The 20,978-nt window shown below is 36.1% G+C and overlaps 2 protein-coding genes across 3 annotated transcripts in view; one reads left to right on the forward strand and one right to left on the reverse strand.

Moving 5' to 3' along the window:
- Positions 1-272: 272 nt before the first annotated feature.
- slc25a55a (solute carrier family 25 member 55a) lies at positions 273-7,196 on the forward strand. Of its 2 annotated transcripts, XM_048198999.1 has the most exons (10): positions 273-398; positions 1,355-1,472; positions 1,932-2,057; positions 2,454-2,509; positions 4,688-4,778; positions 4,873-4,991; positions 5,267-5,459; positions 5,556-5,710; positions 5,821-5,896; positions 6,006-7,196. In XM_048198999.1, the coding sequence occupies exons 2-10, from the start codon at positions 1,456-1,458 to the stop codon at positions 6,163-6,165; spliced, it is 993 nt and encodes a 330-aa protein (XP_048054956.1). In that variant the 5' UTR covers positions 273-398; positions 1,355-1,455; the 3' UTR covers positions 6,166-7,196. The 2 variants fall into 2 exon arrangements, with proteins under 2 accessions (XP_048054956.1, XP_048054957.1); XM_048199000.1 differs by lacking the exons at positions 273-398; positions 1,355-1,472 and having other exon boundaries at positions 1,972-2,057; positions 3,400-4,778.
- Positions 7,139-20,978, reverse strand: part of tspan2a (tetraspanin 2a) — a 32,221-nt gene continuing 18,381 nt past the window's right edge. The window contains exons 3-8 of the mRNA XM_048199002.1: positions 17,752-17,849; positions 12,818-12,892; positions 12,667-12,747; positions 12,510-12,575; positions 9,135-9,218; positions 7,139-8,674 (exon numbers count right to left, since the gene is read on the reverse strand). Coding sequence (XP_048054959.1) covers positions 8,609-8,674; positions 9,135-9,218; positions 12,510-12,575; positions 12,667-12,747; positions 12,818-12,892; positions 17,752-17,849 — 470 coding nt within the window. The 3' untranslated portion in view covers positions 7,139-8,608. The remainder of the gene's footprint in view (positions 8,675-9,134; positions 9,219-12,509; positions 12,576-12,666; positions 12,748-12,817; positions 12,893-17,751; positions 17,850-20,978) is intronic.

A 20,978-nucleotide genomic window follows, 5' to 3' on the forward strand; every position in this document is an offset into this window, starting at 1 on the left:
TGTGTTAATGTTTTTGTTATATCATGACTGTATATAATTTAGATATTACAGGATATAGTGGCATATATTTAGTTTGTAAGGTGTAAGTAATGTCATTTTCCTATTGATTTTTATATAGATGATTCCATATGGCCGATGTAATTTGACACCGTGTCCACACGCACCCCCTCAGCTTTGACTCATAGGAGGAGGTCCTTAGAACTTGAGTGGCGAATGAATGTGGGTATATGCAAATATATCGAAGCATGATTGGACAAGTAAAATTACACCCGACACAAACGGAACCGCCTCCCATTTTAAAGCTGAAAGGAATTTTCCATTCAAACATTCATTCAAATTTCTTCGTCGTGGAAGGTTCTGGTACTGAAACTCATTAAAACATTTGAACGATTTCTGAGGTGAGTTTTTATTTAGGAAAAGCCTAAACTAGCTTTATGTTCTGGTAGTAACATAGAAGTTAAAATATAATGTAGTAGAAACATAAATGTTATGCAGCAAGGTCTCGGTCTAAACGTTTACCAGTAATATTTAGTAGACTCACAATATCTTAACATCTTCATGGGTGGAGGTGTGTTTTCTTAAGTGTTTTACTTATTTAAACCGGCTTTAGTTTGCTTTGTAGTCTAGCCTGCAGTTTAGACGGTTAGGCGAACGCGGGTAATTCATTTCCGCTTTTCTAGAAATTTCCTTAACCGGCTGTGTCTCATTCATTGCATTAGATACTTCGTTGTCTTGTTAGTACTGTATTTATTGCATTAAATATATAGACAATCACAAAAATATTAAGAATTGGGAACCGCATTTGTTGTAAATTGCCGAAGAAATAACATGCAGAGCCTTAAGTTTGTTTGCAAGCCTGAAGCAGTGGCCGTGTGTTAGAGAGGAATGTCACTGAAGCATGTCAGGTCTTGAGTATTCTTGTTAAATTCTTGTAAAGTGAATTTGACTCATTCTTTTGGGCGACTCTTTTCGAGCCACTTCACAAAACTGCCCGCCCTTTGCAACAAACTGTTCGAAAGAACCGATTCGCGGAAATGAGTCGGACTTCCCATATCTCTACTCGCCAGCAGAGCAGAGATCCAATTACACCCCACAGAAGCCAAACCCCTAACTAGACGCATGCGTAGTGTACAGGCGTAGTATACATGTGCGCGCACTTACACACTAGCCGGAAGTGACTCGGTGTCATTTGACCTTTATGGGTCAGTGTTTTGGTTGGTGGATTAAAGCGTCATCAGATGCGTAGGAAGAGCTTAATGACCGTGAGGTCTAAGTTATTTTTTCCGGTTGTAGAGTACGTGTAGACGGGCTTATATCAGTCAGCTAACCTTCATCACTGTCTCTTTACTTCCAGGTCTCATCAAGTCGGTCGTGGTTTGTACTTCATTCACTGATCATCACTGCGAGAAGCTCTCATCAAACTCTCAATCTATATTACGTCGCTGAAATTTCATAATGTCTCAACAGATCAGGTACAGGAGAATATAAATGTTATATATATATATATATATATATATATATATATATATATATATATATATATATATATATATATATATATATATATATATATATATATTTAACGTTTTATGTAATGAATTAAATAATTGTTTCTGGGTGGTTTTTGAAATATTTCTTCTGTTGAATGTCTATTTGATGTTAATGAATTGGCACTTTGAATATATTGATTAAATTTAAATAAATTAAAGTTAAAGGTGGTGATTGTAAATTCTTTAACATCAAATAGACATTTAACATGCCATTTTGATTAATGAATTTGATAAAGGACCCCTTGAATTTAAAGTAGCTCTTTAAGAATTTTGTAAAGCATTTTAGCTCTATTTTAATTTAATATGTGTGAGTGTTTTCAACTTGGACATGCGTTTATTCTCTTTTTTTTTTTTTTTTTTTTTTGTCTTTTTCCCCTCTAGCCTCCCTGCCAAACTGATTAATGGTGGCATTGCTGGCATCGTTGGGGTCACTTGCGTGTTTCCCATCGATTTGGCCAAGACCAGACTTCAGAACCAGAGACCGGGCCAGCAAGTCTACAAGAGCATGTAAGGGCTCTCCACTTCTTTTTCTTTACATCTCTCAATGCTGCAAATTCTGTAACTTTTACATTCTATTTCAATTCACAAACACATAATTTTAGTGGTATAAGATACTCCTGTGTCAGCCCCCACTTTGATTTGATAAGCTGCCTTGCATTGGTAGCTAATCCTAGTGGAATGTGTGATGCGTGGTCAGGCGTTAGTTGCCGCCTGACATGATTGTTCAGCCGCTATGGTCACTGCAAAGCTTTATTAGGATTAAGGCTAGACTATGTCCCATGCGTGATGTAAACAGAAACGCATACATAGTGAACCAAATGCACATTGACTTTGTTGTTAATAAAGGTTAATTTGTGGAAACCGATAGACTGGTCCATGTTAACATTTTTGTTTGTCCTTCAGGATTGACTGCCTCATCAAAACAGTACGATCTGAGGGATACTTTGGCATGTATAGAGGTAAGATTCGCTCATTTATTTATTCATTCACAAGTGCCTTAAAATGTGTAGTATGCCCTTTTTAGATTAGTATAGTTTCTTATATGGCATGATGGGTACACCTGAATAGACTTGAGGAATCCAGTCCATATGACTTTGGAGAATGAACTAGAATAGGTTGGCTGGTGATGGTAAACTCAAACTCAGACATTTTTGCTATTTGTAGCACTTATAGCAATATTTAAGCATTTCCCAACATCTAAATTATTGATTTTTAGGTCAACTATTTGAATTTAGTTTTTAAAGACTGTTCAGAGTATACTTTGGTTGGAAAAAATGAACTCACTATCAACCTAGAGTATTACATATCCTTTATTTTTAACCCTCTGATGCATGTTGTTCACTATAGTGGCATTTTAACCATTCAGGGTGTAACATTACCTCTAAACCACAATGGTGTGAGCTATTGACCCTTAGCCATAATTCTACATGACTGTCCTTATTCGTATATTAAACATAGCTCACGGAAGTGATGCACAAAGTACATCTGCAATATTTACCATTATCTTTTCATTTTAAATGGACCAATCTTTCAAAATGCAGATTTTATTTTAAAACAGCATCTAATCATTCCCAAATGATTTATTATTTGAATGCATCATTTTCCTGAATTTTAAAGTCTCAAGATGTGATTTTAAATTTAATGCATCAGAGGGTTAATTTTAAAACATGTTGTGATTACTACATTTGGTAGATCAGTTGTTTGGCTTCAGTTATTCAATAGACCAATATAAGTATCTTTGAAGAGTGTTATCTGTAGAGTTTGGAGGAGATTGGAGTCGGTGTTTTGTGCCGGGTCTCCATTTCTGTGAGGAATGCTGTTGTTTGCATCTGTGTTTTTCATGTTACAGACATGGGTCCCCGCTGGGATAGTGAAGGCTAGCCGATAAGGCGCAGCCACGCTGGAGGCAAATCATTTATCATGGTTCTTACCTACTCTGCTCTATTACAACTAGGCACCAATTTTTTGTTTTATTTATAGATAATTGTTGAATCATTTTGATATTTACTTTTTTGCTTCTTGTTTCTTTGTAGATTATTTCTTAATTTTTTTTTTCCACTTTCTTCACTGTCCTTGCTCTTGTCTCATTCGGTACTAACCCATCTTGCCATGTTCTGTTAACATCTAGAATGTTTTGTTGGATATTATCATCATCACTTACACTCATTATCTGCTTTCTTTTTTCTTTTTTCTTTAAGATCAGTCTGATCATGTGAACAACTGCTGTGCTTCTTTTAAACACAGTGGTATATTTAAAATAACATGGTCCCAGTTAGGGGTGGGCAGTATGAACAAATTCTTACATCATTGTAAATGTATAACACAATTGTTTTTACCTGAATTCAAGTAAAAAATATTTTTATATTACATAATCATGTAATAATGCTTGGTTTTGATAATGTAGTGAATCTTAATCTTATTTTCTTGTATATAAAATTTTTTTATTAAAAAAATATTTAAACTTGATTGGGGGGAGGGGGGGGGGGTAAATCACCCAAATTCATAATTCTGGCATCAGTGTAAAACAGATTTACTTTATTTAACGAGTTTAAAAACAACATCTGCACAACATTTGAAGCTGTTGTAAAATAGCCGTGACTGCACATCAGATGATTTACTTTACTAATGCTACAGTTAGCACATGCAAAGCATCAAATCTGCACATCAAAGCTGTCTTCATCGGAAGCGAAGTGTTTGCAGATTTAATGCTGCATAAACAGCATAGCAAATTCTCACATTTCTACACTTGCACAGTATATACCGTCATACTGCACAACTCTAATGACAGTCTCTTTCTGGAATGTGCCTGCATTCTTTTCTCACTAAATTGAATATTCTGTCTTATATTTCTATCTTCTGTTTGTCTATATATTAGTTCATTTTATTTATTTTTTTCATTTTGTTGAATTTGTTCACATTATGTAAAATCCCCCTCCATCATCTCACAGTTTTCTCATAAGCTTTGCTTATTTTCTTAGTCTGTTAGTGGCATTTTTATCTTATCTACTTGAATGGTACTTGATAAGGTCATGTTGTAGATTTATCTACTGGTTTGATGGTGGTGGGGAATGTGTGTTTGCTGATCTGTGATCAGTTGTGGTGTGGTTTTCTTAACCCTCTGTTTGTTTGTCTTTTAGGTGCTGCAGTTAATCTAACACTGGTCACTCCTGAGAAGGCCATCAAACTGGCAGCCAATGACTTCTTCCGGTACCACCTCTCCAAAGATGGGTACGATTGCACTCAGTGCTTATTCAACTCCTTTTTTCTTAACAATTACAATATAACATCTGTGCTGTTATGTAATCATTGCATTTTGTTGCAGGAGAGGGTTGACTGTATTTAAAGAGATGTTGGCTGGGTGTGCTGCTGGCATGTGCCAGGTTGTCATCACTACTCCAATGGAGATGCTGAAAATTCAACTACAGGATGCTGGGAGGCTAGGTAGGTTTTTCTTTCTGTGCTTATTGGAGCAGAGAAAGCTTGCATATGGAGTACTTGAATCAGATTGATTAGTTGCATCATTCTGCATCATTTTCTTGTAAATTTATTTAGGTGTGATCAATGTACAGTCAATCGGTCATTATTGCAAAATAAACCCCAATGATGGAGTTTATTTTGTGATCATGACCAACATTATCCCTTCCTTATTTACTGCGTATGCAATGCATTGTAGTTGTATTACTCACTCGGAACAACTTTTCTGATTGTCTTCACAGCTGCACAGCAGAGAAAACCAGGCATCATCCCTCCAAATAGACTGGCAACCACAAACGCGGTGCTGAGTCGCTCCTACAATGTGGTACCCAATGCCTCACCCAGGGCTATATCTGCCACCCAGATCGCAAGAGAGTTACTGCACACTCAAGGCATTCAGGGGCTCTACAAAGGCCTCGGAGCAACTCTATTGAGGTAATGCATTGTAAAATCTTTACGGTGGTACCAAATTCAAATATTCACAATAAGACCATAAATGCAACTTCTGCTTTTTCTTTTTCTCTTATTTAGAGATGTACCTTTCTCCATCATCTACTTCCCTCTCTTTGCAAATTTAAACAAGTTGGGCAAGGCCTCCCCTGATGATGCCGCACCATTTTATTGGTCATTCATCTCTGGATGTGTTGCGGGCTCCACAGCAGCTGTTGCTGTTAACCCATGTGATGGTAAGCTTTTTTTGGCCCTCTCAAGCCTCATCTCGTTGGTGCACTTTTAAAAGGAAACGCACATGCTCACTGGGTTTATTTATTTACTTATTTTTTTTTTTTTTAAACAGTGGTTAAGACCAGGCTGCAGTCTCTGAGCAAAGGAGCCAATGAGGAAACCTACAGTGGCATAATCGACTGTTTCAGGTGACGCATCAGTCTCGTTACTTGTTTTAAATGTTACGATTTAACTGTTCTGTAATGCGAGTATATCATCTACATGTGTGTGACCTTTGCTTGTGTCTCCATCCTACAGCAAGATCTGGAAGCGAGAAGGGCCGTCTGCTTTCCTGAAGGGTGCAGGTTGCAGGGCTCTAGTCATCGCACCGCTGTTCGGCATTGTGCAGGTCATGTACTTCGTCGGCGTCGGAGAGTTTATCTTGAGCCAGTCCCCCCTAAAGCTAATCTCTGACTGAACAGACCCCAGTACCTCTGAGTCAACCAAGACTGTGGCAGCTACGCAACCAACTGAACATTTACAAGAAAAGATAAACATTAATCAAGATGGTAAAGTTGTCGAAAGAACGACAACGTCTACTCTTGTTAAGTTACTGTGAGTTTATCCAGCCTTACTGCACTTCCTCTATGGTTTACATGCTTATTTGATGGGCTGTAGCCAGTGTTTTGCACTTGTTGGTAAGGATATGTCTGGAGGAGAGCGCTTAAGACGTGCTTACATTTTCTAGAAGCATATATGGAAGTTTCCCCTCAATGAGGGAGACTGGTGTCGTGGTAATGACACTAATGACTGACCTTTTTTTTTTTTTTTTTTTTTTTTTCTCTCCATCTATCCACTTTGTACAATTCTTTTTGTATTAATACTTGCTTTATCTCTTTTTTTTTTTTTTTTTTTTTTTTTTTTTTTTTTTTCCTACTTGGAATTCATTTATTTCTGTTCTTGTCACTGTTTTTAGTGTCTAAACAATTGGGTTACTTAATGCTTTTTGTTAATAGTTTTAGGGAATGTCACTGACTTCTATTCCATTTAGTTCCATCAGATGCACATGCCCTCCATCTTGCTCAATTTTGGGGATGTATGTGAGGTGCAGTCTAAAATTCAAGATTATCTTGATGATTACCTAAAACAGACCAACATTTGATGCATATCGTATTTATGCAATATTTGCAATTTTGTAGACTTGCATTTATTTTTCCTTCCGTTACATGGACCAGCGTGTGTTACAACTGTAATTTCCTGAGATTTCTAATCCTAAAGCATAGGTCATTATTTTCAGGTCATGTGTTTGCCTTAAATTAACACAATTTACAAACTTTTCACAAAGTTTGAGGGACTCGGCCTTGAACAAGGCTGTATATTTAAGTGCTATAATGTGTTGTGACTACAGTATTAACATCAATCCACAATGACACTTCAACACAACGTATTAATTTCTGTTCAATGGAAATGGTTTATTCAATATTGCAAAAATAAAAAAGCAAATGTTTACTTGTGAGTTCTGTTTTAATGTTGTTCAGGGTTTATTGCCCTGTGCCCATATTTTCTCATTCCAAAGCTATTTACATGCAGCACAATGCTATAAAAGAGTAAAAAAAAAAAATCTGAAGTTGAGGAACTACAAACACACATGTGCATATTACTGTAACTGCAAATGGGACTTTGTCAGTTACAAAGGCACATAGATAAATAAAACTAGTGGGTCGTATTCCTGAACGGACGACTAAAAAGAAGCAATGTTAGATATGTTTTTGATTTGGCTGCTTAACAATTTTACAGTAATTTTGCAAATTACATTGGTTGATATCTCTAAAAGCTGGTGTTTGAACTGATTCAAAATCAGCCAAGTGAGTAAGATAATGTCTATAAACCAGGGTAGCATACTTAAGTTAAACAAGTGCCACATTTGGAAAAAGTCAACATGAATCAAACAATTTTGAAGAGTCTGAAGGTTGAGTTTCCTCTCAGCAGTAACACCATTTTTACAAATATATATTTGCTATTATTGCTGTAATATTTATTACGTTACCATTAAGCAACATTAAAATTATTTGCAAGATTTTAAAAAGGTGGCCTACAACAGTAGCCTAATTGGGTATTTGTTTATTGGTTAACATTAACCAATAGCCTACAAAATAGCAAACTCAAAAGATTCCAGAAAAACAGCATTTTGATGAAAAATTATGAAGCTAATTGTTTTTCTTTGGAATATCATGCACTCATGATTCTTTCACAATAGAACCAGGAACGTTACTAAATCAAGCAGGTTTAATTTTGAGTTCATGCTGACTTTAAGCATGACATTCTGTGTCAGAGGTCTTTAATCATACTCGTCCACTCCTTGGCTTCATTCAGTATCTATATGATGTGGCAAAATTACAATAACCAAAATAACCAGCAAAACACAATAAGCATATGACCCGTTATCTATTAGTAGTACTGGTCTAGTTCACACGCAATAAATAACATTAAAAACAATAACATGAAAATAAGTTGATCAGTAAGAGGCATCAGAGAGCTTATTTACATCAGTAAGTAAATGCCCAATTCACTGTGAAAGTCTGGACCAAAGAAAGACTCAAGATGCGAGAACTCTATTACAGGAGATCGAGTTTGAAAAAAAGAGAGACGTACACTACGTACCCCTTGTGATGATTCAGCAATAAATAAATGTAAAGGTTAATGTGGTTACAGTAGCAGTCCATGCAGTGGCGATCATCTTCAAACAATGCAAAGAACAGAAAAGAGACAGAATGCTTTTCACAAAACAGTACCACAAGACCCACACTGCCTCATGGGAGTTCCTCCACCCTGCTCCCAAGCCTGAATGTGATGGTCTGATGAGGTCAAAGAAGGTGGGCTTTGAAACAGTCCAACTGGGCGAGAGGGGAACTGTGAGGTGCCTAAATAACTTCTCTGCTGTTTCGAATGGCGCAGCAAAGAACCATGCTGAAGATCATGCCAATTATCTGTTAAAAGAGTGAGGGACTGTTCAAAAGTTATACATGATAAACACAGGCTACAGTGTTCCCAAAAAGCATATGAACACAAACCACACTTAACGTAAGAAGGTCAATGCACTACATAATATCAAACAAAGAGTCTTCTGTACTATAAAGCAAATCTCACCTGTCTTATTTGATTTCATCTCAAAATTAAGCGATAGCTCTTTATATAGAGTTGCATATATAAGTATGTCCAACTTTATCCGCATACATATTATAATAATATTATTATATTTGCGTAGGGCAATGTACACTAGATAGCATATCTCAACTGCTTGATTGCTTGTATCACAAAAAAATGTAAAATAAAAATCATTTTTTGTAAAGCTGCGTTTGTGCATTGTGAAAAGTGCTATACAAATAAATCTGACGACTTTAAACAAAAGATTTCACAAAAAGGAGTTTGTTAGTGTTATATTCTTACCATAATTCCAGCAATGCCAATCCCAACGTATCCAATTATGAAGAGTTTTTTATAGAAGAAGTTTTGTATAGCTGTGACACAATCCTTGAAAATATTTAAAAAGAACATTAGTTGAGAGTGGCAAACTGATGTAGTGTTAAAACAATAAATGCACAACATCTGTCCACTTCTACTAATTTAGCTCTCATAAAACCAATATCTCTGGCTCTGAAATCTGATCGGATGAGCCGCCAAAGCTGTTGTAAAATAGCAGCGATACGCAGACCCTTTATAACTAACAATTATGATAAATTAGTTTATTGAATATTAATGTTTTATATCACATCTTGGTTACACTTTATTTTAAGGTGTCTTTGTTACACTAATTATACATTTAAGTACTGAGTAATATTAAGTAACTACATTTACTTACTCTAGGGTTTGGTTTAGGGTTAGCTGCATGTAATTATGCATAATTTATAGTTATTACTATAGTAACTACATGTAACATATGTAACAATGACAGTGTAAAATAAAGTGTTACCCACATATTTACTGCCAAAATGCTTTGCTGTGTCATGCATAAAAACAAATCACTTTGTATGTTTTTTTTTATAAATTTAATTTAAACACAATCATGAAGCAGTCATATCTGCATAATTTGGTAGGAATCACAGTTATGCATTACAATTATTATTATTATTATTATTATTTTTTTACATAATTTAGGGCCTAAACAGGTTTCTGGTCAGTACAAAGAAATTAACTTTTATCAAAGATGCATGTCACAAAATATTTCTATTTCAAATAAATGTTGATAAAAAAAAAAATAAAAAAAAACACCGGATGGGAATGTGCCAAAATGTGCATAAATTAAAAAAAAAAGTGCATGCTCAATTGAGGTGGATACATTTTTTATCCAACAAGACAAAACACGTGTATAAACTACGAAGGAAACACATTTGTCGAATAAATCCCTCGATGCACAACAAAAAAACTCATGTGACTTTGCCTCAACAGAGGCTGTAATTGGACAACTGGACTAACCAGTGGACCGATCTCATCGCACAGCATCTCAAATGTTGGTTTGATCATTCTAAAATGCCTGAGCCAGAGTCTGTCATCAAAATGATTTGGTTTAATTTAAGAACACACAATTGCATTCACAAACACCAGCATCTGAATGCAAGACCACATGACAGCGTTTACTGCATTTATAATATTTCACAAAATTACTGTTTTACTGTATTTTTATCAAATGCAGCCATGGTGAGCATAAGGGGCTTCTTTTAAAAACATTAAAATATCTTATTAACCCAAGACTTTTGAACAGTAGTGCGTATGTACAATATATTCACACACGCACACACACACATAAGGGGCTGCAGCTAAATAGAAGTCATTTCTGTAGGCTATAGCCACTGTTAACACGCTGTTGCTTGCTGTACCTTTTTTCTGATGTGCTTTGCTGATTGGGATCAACTGACAGTATGAACTTGACAACTGAAGCACAATGTGACATCATGTTTCTCAGTCGATCAATGTCCCATTCGTGTCTGCTATAAATAAAAAACTGGCGCCTTTGTGCCCCAGTGGGCTTATCGGATCAAGTGACTCATGGGACATCTTGCCACTGTCTGCTTCATTTCTCTCTCTAAGCCCCTCTTACCTTCTCACTCCACTGGTCTGTGCCCCTCCCTCCCTTTACACCGTACAGAGCAACATGGCTGCCACCTAATGGTCTGCATCAGAACTGCTCATCATTTAAAGGATTAGTTCACTTCAGAATTAAAATTTCCTGATAATTTACTCACCCCCATGTCATCCAAGACAAGCTCTTCAGTCGAAAAGAAACTAAGTATTTTGAGGAAAACAGTCCAGGATTTTTCTCCATATAGTGGACTTCAATGGTTACCAATGGGTTGAAGGTCCAAATTGCAGTTTCAGTGCAGCTTCAAAGGGCTCTACATGATCCCAGACTAGGAATAAGGGTCTTACCTATTTTTTTAGAAAATGTCTGATCGTTTCGCTAGGTAAGACCCTTATTCCTCGTCTGGGATCGTGTAGAGCTCTTTGAAGCTGCACTGAAACTGCAATTTGGACCTTCAACCCGTTGGTAACCATTGAAGTCCACTATATGGAGAAAAATCCTTTTGACTGAAGTGAAAAAGACATAAACATCTTGGAAGACATGGGGGTGAGTAAATTATCAGGAAATTTTAATTCTGACGTGAACTGTTCCGTTAAGTATGAAAGGTGTCCTTCCTATGAGTCTATGTATGATATCAAGATTGGTGACACACATAATAAAATAAAAGGAAGGATGCAAAGCTTGTTAAAAGTAAAATAAATATAAAAATTTCAGAAAAGCTTAGCGATAGTAAATAACATGCATTTACTAGCCAATCTAATCAGGTGTGAACAGGTAGTTTTTCCTGCCATTTACAAGTTTTTCAGGCAATCCGTGTTTTCACTGTTATACGGTAGGGGGCGCTGTTACACATCTTCTGAAATAGTACAGCATCTCTGGATCCAAAAACAAGCAAAGATGATCTGATCTGTGTAAACTAGAAGACTTGATAGACTTTGGTTACGCACAAGTAGGCTAACGTGATCATCAAACATTCAACAGCATATAAATCAAAACCTAACGTTAGCAAATGAAATGACGAGACCAAAACTTATACTTTTAGTTAAAAAATCTTTTAGCTATTTGTTCTAAATGCTGTTTTTTTTTTTTACCCACATTCAAAGTGTTGAAAAAAAGAAGAAAAAAAAAAAATCAATGAAGCTAGAATAAAATGGTTTTTTTTGCTGTCGTTTAAAAGCTTGGCGGCCATGAAAGTTTTGTGAATATGATAAAAATAAATGCTGCTGTTGGCTGGCAACTTGCTTGTTGGCGGGGAAAGACTTAAAAGCAATGCAGACAGACACAACATTTTCAGCGAATCAGAACACATCTGATATTTTGGACCAATGTGATTTAACTGTGGGCGGGGCCACAGTTAAAATGTCCTGTTGCTTACTGTGGCTGGTTAGAACAAACACTTTTGTTTGCTTTTATTGCATTTAGCCTGGTTAGGTCACATGATAGATTGCACTGCAAATATAAATGAGAAAAACATAAAACGGACAAATTTTTTAAAAATAAATTAATGCAAAATAATAGAGCTTCATGGCCTATACAGAAATAATTATGGATGGCAAATCATCTCAAATCCCCTGGCATTGGAACACGTGTCACAGAGTTGAATTATGTTTCACTTCAACTAATTCAAGAGATTCCTTCAGAATAGTGAACTGAATTCCAATGAAGCAGATGAAGCGGCAGAGGTGAAATGATATTGAGCTCTTTCACATAAGCAATAAAAGATCAGATGGTGCATTTTAACATACCTCTTCAGGACTGTCTACAGCGCACAGTTCAGGAGGGCGAGAGGATTCAGTCCCACAGCACAGCAGCTGTGAAATAAGAACAGACATTACTGCCACACAGACACTATGGCCACGGATCATTTACTAACAGTGTTTGTAAATCAAATGCTTGACTGACCACATCGTGATACATGGAGGCAATAGTCTCGTTGTTATTTTTCAAAGCAGTCTCATAGTAGTTTTTTACATCCTGAATGATCTAGAAACACATGTGACAGTTAATTTCACATTTATGCTCAAAAAAATGATTGACACAGTACATGAAATACCTTTTCCTTATTCAAAAAGCCAAAGACTCCGGCAGCGACCTCTGCGCCAAAGATCACCAGTAGGCAAGCAAAAAACTAGAAAGTACAAAAGAGACTTCACTTTAGTTTTTCAATACTAATTGCAATTCAACAGGATATCAAGAAGGTTATTAATTCTAACCCAAATTAAATCATTGTAGAATCATTTAAAGTCAATAGAAAGTCAACATGAAATTGTAATTATGATATATTTTAAATTATGTAAGCATTTGATTTTATTTGAACACTGTGCACTGATGGGTCATGCACAACGAGACCAGGAACATGTATCCAGATAAGTAATTTCATTTTGATTTCATTTTGACTTTAAATGCATCCATGTTGACAAGAAAGTGTTCAAGGCAGTGTTGGGTGTAACTCATTACTAAGTAATTAATCACTGTAATTTAATTACTGTTCCCTGTAAAAAGTAAAGTAAGGGATTACTCTTAATTTTTCTGTAATTTAATTACAGTTACTTCTGATGTAATTGCATTAAATACTGTAGAACACACATTTAACATCAAAATTCAACGTCTAATGTTAAAATGTACAGGAATTTTGTGGTCAGTTCAAGAATAATTTATGCAATTTAATATAATTTATTTGAAAGAATTAAAAGAGCAGTTTCATGTCTATCCTTGTATTGTTCAAATGGTCGTGCTTGATGTGGGTTTAAGAAAATAATTAGTAATAAGTAATGCAATAATTTTTAGAGAGAGTAATCACTACAGTAATCTAATTACACTGTTGAAGATGTAATTAGTAGCTAGTAATTAATTACTTTTTTAGAGTAACTTAAAAGGCCAGTTTTTCAGTGCATTTCTTCATTTGCATAGTTCATACTTGAGGTCTTCACTGGTCCATTTTGATACAAAAAACCGGAGGTCTGACCCTAAACCCGAGCTGGTTCGAGTCCAAACTTTGACAAGTGCCTCGGACACGGGTCGTGTGTGATATTACTAGCCTCGGGTCTTGGGTACTTTTAAATAAATGTGCTTTTACAGATAGAACCTGAGAGGACCTGAATTCTTTCTAAATATGCCAACTTTTCATTATTTGTTTTGGGCATTCAACAATATTTTATTATTTAAAACAAATACATATTAAATAATTCTGTTATCCCAGGCTTAAGGCCTGTTCACACCGGGACGAATATCGCACGCGATTTTAGCCGACGTTTAACGCCTCGTGACTAAACAACGGGCGCCAATGTGAGTGTGCACACCGACGCGGAAAACGCGAGGCGTAAAAGCGTCATTTTTAAAAAAACGCCTCGGGTTCGTTTTTTTGGTTTGACGCGCCGCGTTAAAAACTGGCCGACCAATGAGATTGGCGCTTTTGTTCACATGCCTGGAGCTGCTGAAGTTACAGTAAAACACGACTTGGTGGCGCTCAAGCACAAAACGGTCTTGCCGAGCACACAAGACGACGAAGAGAAAGTAAGTAGACGAGGAAGACCCCTACAAACTATCCCTGCATCTCAAACAGCTCCCTAGCTTCCTAGGTCGTGTATCAGTATACCATGTAAATGAATGTGGCCGACTCCCTGATCAGTGCCCTGACTAGTGAAGTAGAGAGCTGATTGAGACGCACACTATGGGTGCTCTGCCACAGATGTGTATTATTTCTGTATTTTTTTTTTCTTTTACATTCAAGAATATAGTTGAGAATGTCTGTTTCATAAATATGTTTATTTACACTACCGTTCACTTGCACTACTGACTTATTTGCACTACCGTTTCTGATATATATATAATGTAGGCCTATGCCATTTTATATATGCATTTTTTTAAATCTTTAACTTTATTAATATCATATGTTTATTTGCACTACCGTTAAGCACAAGCGCCACATACTGTCAGGGAGTGAATTTGCACTTTCACTCGGCGCATCGCGATATCGCGATATTCGTCCCGGTGTGTACGGGCCTTTATATGTGTAACCAAACCCTCCTAGATAGAGATGCACCGATTGCAATTTTCTGGGCCGATTTCGATTTCCGATTTTTTTTGTTAGCGAGATCGGCCGATATCGATTTTCTTTCTAAGAACTATAATTGACAACATATACAAACAAAAATCAACTTTTCTTCAATGCAAAGTTTTATTTTCATTAAAAAAAACAAAAACAAGTAAAAGTCAGTAATAAAATATAAACAGCTCAAATAAATGCAATAGAATAAAGAGAGCTATGAAACTAAGTTTTTTGTGTTAACTGGGTTTCTATTCAGGTAAGAAATACTACAGAAATTAAAGTAATCAAATGTAAAAAGACACATTCAGTGTTATTTTACATTGGTTACGTTAATTTCTGTAGTCTTTATTGTAAATATTAATACAGATCAATTCTTACCATTAAAGTTATAAAACGTATTCAGTCAAGAGCTGAAATTGATTTTCTTTGACTTTTGTTCTTTGATTAACATGACAGACAGCAGCAGGAATATTGGGCTGCTGTCCCTTTAAGAGTTTATGAACGGTGTTCAACGGACCCAATATTGTTACACAGAACATGGGTTCACTTTCTTAGCTATTTAACGATTCAAAACTGACTGTGTTTAATCTGTACACTCGCCAAGATTGCCTGTGCCGCTGGTTTTGACATACTTTTGTATGTATTTAACAGTTTAAGCGCATTATGCTACTCGTTTTGGTACTTGTGAGTCTGTTTGACTTCTATCTCTGTTTGAGACTGAGCGTGGCTTGTTCGCTTCACTAATATAGATCAGTGGTGCGCGTGCTTTCGGTGTGAGCGCGAAACCTGCGGGAATGACTAAAATTTATGCGCAGTAAGCACTATTTAACCGGAGCGAATGAGTCGAGTGAGAGAGAGGAGGCGCCCGCGCGGGTGTGTGTCACTTCACCGTGACAGAGAAGAGAGCGAGAACGCGCATTTGGCGTTATTGCCTGTGCCGCTGGTAACAAAAAAGATCGGCTCGGAATCGGTAAGAAGTGAGACTGATCAGCCGATCACCGATCCGGGCCGATCATGAGGAAAATCAGCCGATTCTGATCCCTGGCCGATTAATCGGTGCATCTCTACTCCTAGATACCGTCTTCTACAATACCCGAGCCATTCGAGAGAATGATTAATATTAACATTCATATCAATTTGGAACTGCTCGCCCCAGAGGAAAAACGATTTACCGTAAGTCACCAGACATCAATTACAGAAAACCATCTATATGCAGCTTAATCAAATGAACGAAAATGAAACCGTAACTTTATATTTTGGTGTTTTTCCTAAAACAAAACAATTCGTGAAAATTTTCAGAAAACATTTTCACAAATTTTTGACATGCTCAGGGTGTGTCCACACTTGTAGTTCGGTTCTCTTGGTTCTTTTGGTCCGGACCAAAAAAAGAAAACAATACAATCTTGGTTCACTTAGTGTTCACACTGTTTTTTTTTTAACACCGAACCTAAAGATACAAAACAAAAAAAACTCAGCTTTTATGACATATATTTTGCAACGGAACATCCAAAACGATGCTGCGTGCTGGGCTAAATGCGCTCGCTGTATGTGCGTTCATATGATAGTACTGAATATGATGGATCCGACAACTCGTGAAGAGCTTATAAAATGTGTAAAGGAGTCAAAACAAATGAAGATCCTCTGCAAGGATGCCTGTACCGAACAAAAACGAAAACCCAAAACTGGTATGCTTGAGCATTCTGTCCTTTTTAGGGTCGCATCTTGTGAAATCATGTCATCTTTGGTCCATGTTGCGTTCATATTTAATTCGAACCACACCAGAGTTTGTTTGGAAGCGGACCGAGACCCATTTTTTCAATGGTTTCAGCCCACTTGTTTGGTGTGCATCAGGATTCAGATGGCAGTGTTCACACTTATCCAAATGAAACACACTAACAGAGCAATCACACCAGAGTTCGTTTTAATCGAACCAAACACGCCAAGTGTGAACACATCCTTAAAGAAGCTATAGTCTACATTAGAGCTGCACGATTCTGGATAAATTGAGAATCACGATTTTTCGGTTTCAAATAGAGGTTGCGATTCTCCCATGATTCTGAATATACAACAAAACAAAATAACAAGTAATTTATTAGAGGTTCTGACAAAATATTAATTGCTGGACTCTAATTGCTGGAAACATGTTTAATCAATCTGAATGAATTATTAAAAAAATTATGCATTAATAAATACTTGTTTCATTACTGGATGAATCAGTGTTTTGAATGAATCTTTTGAATGAATAACTGAATGACAAATACATTTTTAACAGTCCACCTAGTAGTTATTTAAAGTGCCAAAAGGTGATTTGCTCCATTTTGATCATTACTGTAGACATCATTTTTCATATCCTAACTTTAAACTTTTATCTCAGTACTTGTAACAGAGAAATAACTACTGTGTGGTTTGAATGTTCTGGTATGATTTTGTTAAAGGTTTAATAGACAGAGGCAAATTGTTGTCATTAATAAAATAAGATAGCGTGCATGTTTGAATCGAGATCGCAATCTTTTCACGATTAATCGCGCAGCTCTAGTCTTCATCATCTGACAACGTGGCTTAACCACAGCCAACGTAAATGTTACTAAGAAGGATCAGAGGATCTACAAAATAAGAAGGAAGACTGGCATATTTTTAAATCTACGCCTGGCATGGTGTTTCTTATTTGTTGTCTCTTATTTTGGTCTGTGTCATACCCGGTTGAAAAAGTCCCCACTCCACCACTATGGAGGCGCTGCAGGCATGTGCAGACATCGCTGACTCTTTTACATTCGGGTCCAGTCAGGTTTGAAAAAATTTGCCATCGGGTCTGTCTTGGATCAGGTTTTTTTCTTTTCTTAATTAATTTATGCACGTCGGACTTGGGTAAGAAGCGATTCGAGTCGATTCAAGTCGGGTACAAATCTTAGGACCCGAGAAGACCTCTAGTTCTTACCCACCGATCCCAGAAGACACTGTGACTCTCTCACGGCCCCAAAGCATCCGAAGAATCCCACCAACATCATGACACCTCCTGCTCCGATCAAGATGTACACCGCTGTGGGAAGGACAGAATATAGTGTAATGTTCAAAGTAAGTCCGTTTTCAGTTGAACTTGAATCCTTGAAAAACCCAGCATGCAGTTCACTATATGACCAGATGATGGCAGAACATGAATAGGTAATTAAATCATTTAGTAATTTTTAACTGTAAAAGTGCTCATATACTAAATACTAAATAAATACAGTGGTTTTTAACCAGATGGAAAATAAATGAATGTGGACCCAGGTGTACTTTTAGATGACTGAGAGTGAAAGCAACTGATGCTAATTTTATAAAGGTTCTGTAGGCATTTCCTGACAGATGTTAAAAATCAAAATCACCCTTACGCGTTAGGTAGTTTCCCACTCAATCCCCAGTTCTTGTGTTTTGCATCGTCTATGCAGGGAAGTGAGAAGATTGAAAATGTTTGAAATGCACCTCCTCAAGTATCTCCAACAACCACAGTGTTAAAGGCCTCAGCTCAACAGAAACAAACAGTCTTTCAGGGTACCCCCAGGATCCTCCAAATGAAATTCAAGGCTTTTTAAGACCTTTTTAATACCATTTTAAATGAAATTCAATGCCAACTTCGTACCCATTCTGACAGAAGTATGAGGGGAAAATGTCAAATCTGTATAAATTTTGAACCCTAGAAAATAATTAATTCGGCATATATTTTTATACCTACTATAAATATTTTATTTACCATAGGCCTACTAAATGTAAACAGCAGTGTCTCTCTCATTGTTACAGAGTGTAATATAATTATATAGGCTAATACTATGATGTAATTGATGTAATACTACTAATGTAATTGATGTAATACTACTAATATACTAATATAATACTACTAATATAATACTATTAATTGCAATAGTCTGGTGCAACTTCTCACATCCAACAAGGTGCATGGAATAAAAAAAATTTGTAATTTAGGAACAAAACCAGCAACACTCATAGATGCCATGGAGGGGTCAGAAATAAACAAAAAAACTGAAGCTATATATATCAACTTTATTTTGCCAAAAAATAAAAATCTCTCATTGTTATTAGTTTTTAACATTTAGTGGAAGTAGGCTGTTTTCCTTTACTTCATGCTAGCTTAAATAAAATTAAAATCTTGCACTGAACAACACTGTACAGAACAAATACAACCCTTAAATACATTTGTACACTCTTCTGTGTCTTGACATGGTAGCATCGGACGCGTTTCGGTGATTTAAAACGACGCTCGTGACTTAAAGTCGAGTGCTTTTACTGTAATTTAGGCAAGCGCGCTCATAATAGAAGCGACGCGGTTGAGAGCGCGGCTCATGGTTGCATAGCAACGACAGACGCCACGGGAGCGAAAGCGCATTGAAAAGAAGGAGAATGACGGCGCGGCCGCGTATGTGACGCGTACTAGAGAATAATAATTATAATAATAATAATAATTTAGCGGGCCGGATTATGTTTTATTTTTGAGATCAGTTGCGGGCCGTAAATGGCCCGCGGGCCGGCAGTTTGAGACCACTGGACTAGACTATCACAGAACGCTGACACAATCAGCTACCCAATGATGATTTTCATTCAATCCGAGCACAGATATTGACTCGTATTACTCGTATAATACTCGTACTCGGCAGAAGTGCTTTATCCGTACCGGATACTCGTTTCAGCCGAGTATCCGGCTCATCTCTAGTAATTTACCTCACTTGCCTAGTAACCATAGTAACGGGTGCGCGAGCTTTCGCGCTTACTGCTATGACGTGGAGCGCGAGGTGCACTCAACATTACGCTGCATGCATTTTTAATTAGCCTACACTAGTAACAGTTCATTTTGTTACGGTATGAACTTAATCCTAGGAAAAGTTAAAAAATAAAAAAAAATAAAAATAAGACCTTTGTAACGAAATCCAAGACTTTGTATACCAAATTCAAGGCTATTAAGGCCTTAATTTTAGATTATCAAATTTAAGACTTTTTCAATGCTTTTAAGACCCCGCGGGTACCCTGATCTTTGTGTGCACAACACATACAGACACCACAAGCTCAACCACTGCTCCGAAGCCCTAATCGTATTTACCGGCATGATTATTTTTCTCAAAACTGTAAAGCGCAAACCTTGCCCTGCAGCTGATTTCATTGGTTCTCGATCACACAGTCACCTGTTAAGAAAGGTTCAGATTTTATGGATTCGGTTCCGTGTTCAGAAAAATCAAGAAAGATCAGGGCCGTTTGCACTTAACTAGTTTTGTCCACTTAATGCTCTAAGAAAAGATGCATTGTGCAGAAATGCTATACGTTTAGGGAACAAAATCTAAGATCTAGAATGTGAACAAAAACAGCCTGTTTTTAGAACAATATTATTGTTATTGCAATTATATTTTATGATCTAAATATTTTAAATTGAAAAAGAAAAACAGACCAGATGTTATAATTTATGTATGCTTTTTGATTAAATGATAGAGTAATAAAACATAATATACATTATGAATATTTTATTATTAATAATAAATAATAATCTAACTAACACATAGACTGCATTATTATTAGACTGCAAAACAAACTATATTATATTAATTTTTCACAAAATATTAATAATATTTCAATATAATATTTCACAATATAACAATAATAATAACTGAAAATAACAAGTGATTATATTAGTTTTAGATTGCAAAACAACTTTGCACAAATATGATGTAATAAAAAATAATAATACTTATTATTATTATTAATTTATTACATTACATTTGTGCAAAGTTGTTAATCATTTTTAAGTTGAATAATTATAATAAGAATTATAGTTATTATAAATTTTATTCAGACACCTTGAACATTTCATTCATTATTTCAGTGTTAATCACTATAGTTTTAAAAAAATTGTAATAAATAGGGCTGCAACTAACGATTAATTTAATAATCGATTAATCTGACGATTATTTTTACGATTAATCGATGAATCGGGAAAAAAAAACCCATTAATTTCCAACCTTTTATTCAAAAACAGAACTGACAGTGCAAATTCACAGTGCAAAAAAATCCTCAGAACGTGCAAAAACAGGTTGCTCTTTTAACATCCCTGAGCTGTTAAAGTAATAAAAAACAAAAAACAAATGAACTAACACAAAAAAACATACACATGTATGCTTTACATCTGCCA

This window comes from Megalobrama amblycephala, linkage group LG8 (assembly GCF_018812025.1).
Source record: "Megalobrama amblycephala isolate DHTTF-2021 linkage group LG8, ASM1881202v1, whole genome shotgun sequence".
NCBI classification, from domain to species: Eukaryota; Metazoa; Chordata; class Actinopteri; order Cypriniformes; family Xenocyprididae; genus Megalobrama; species Megalobrama amblycephala.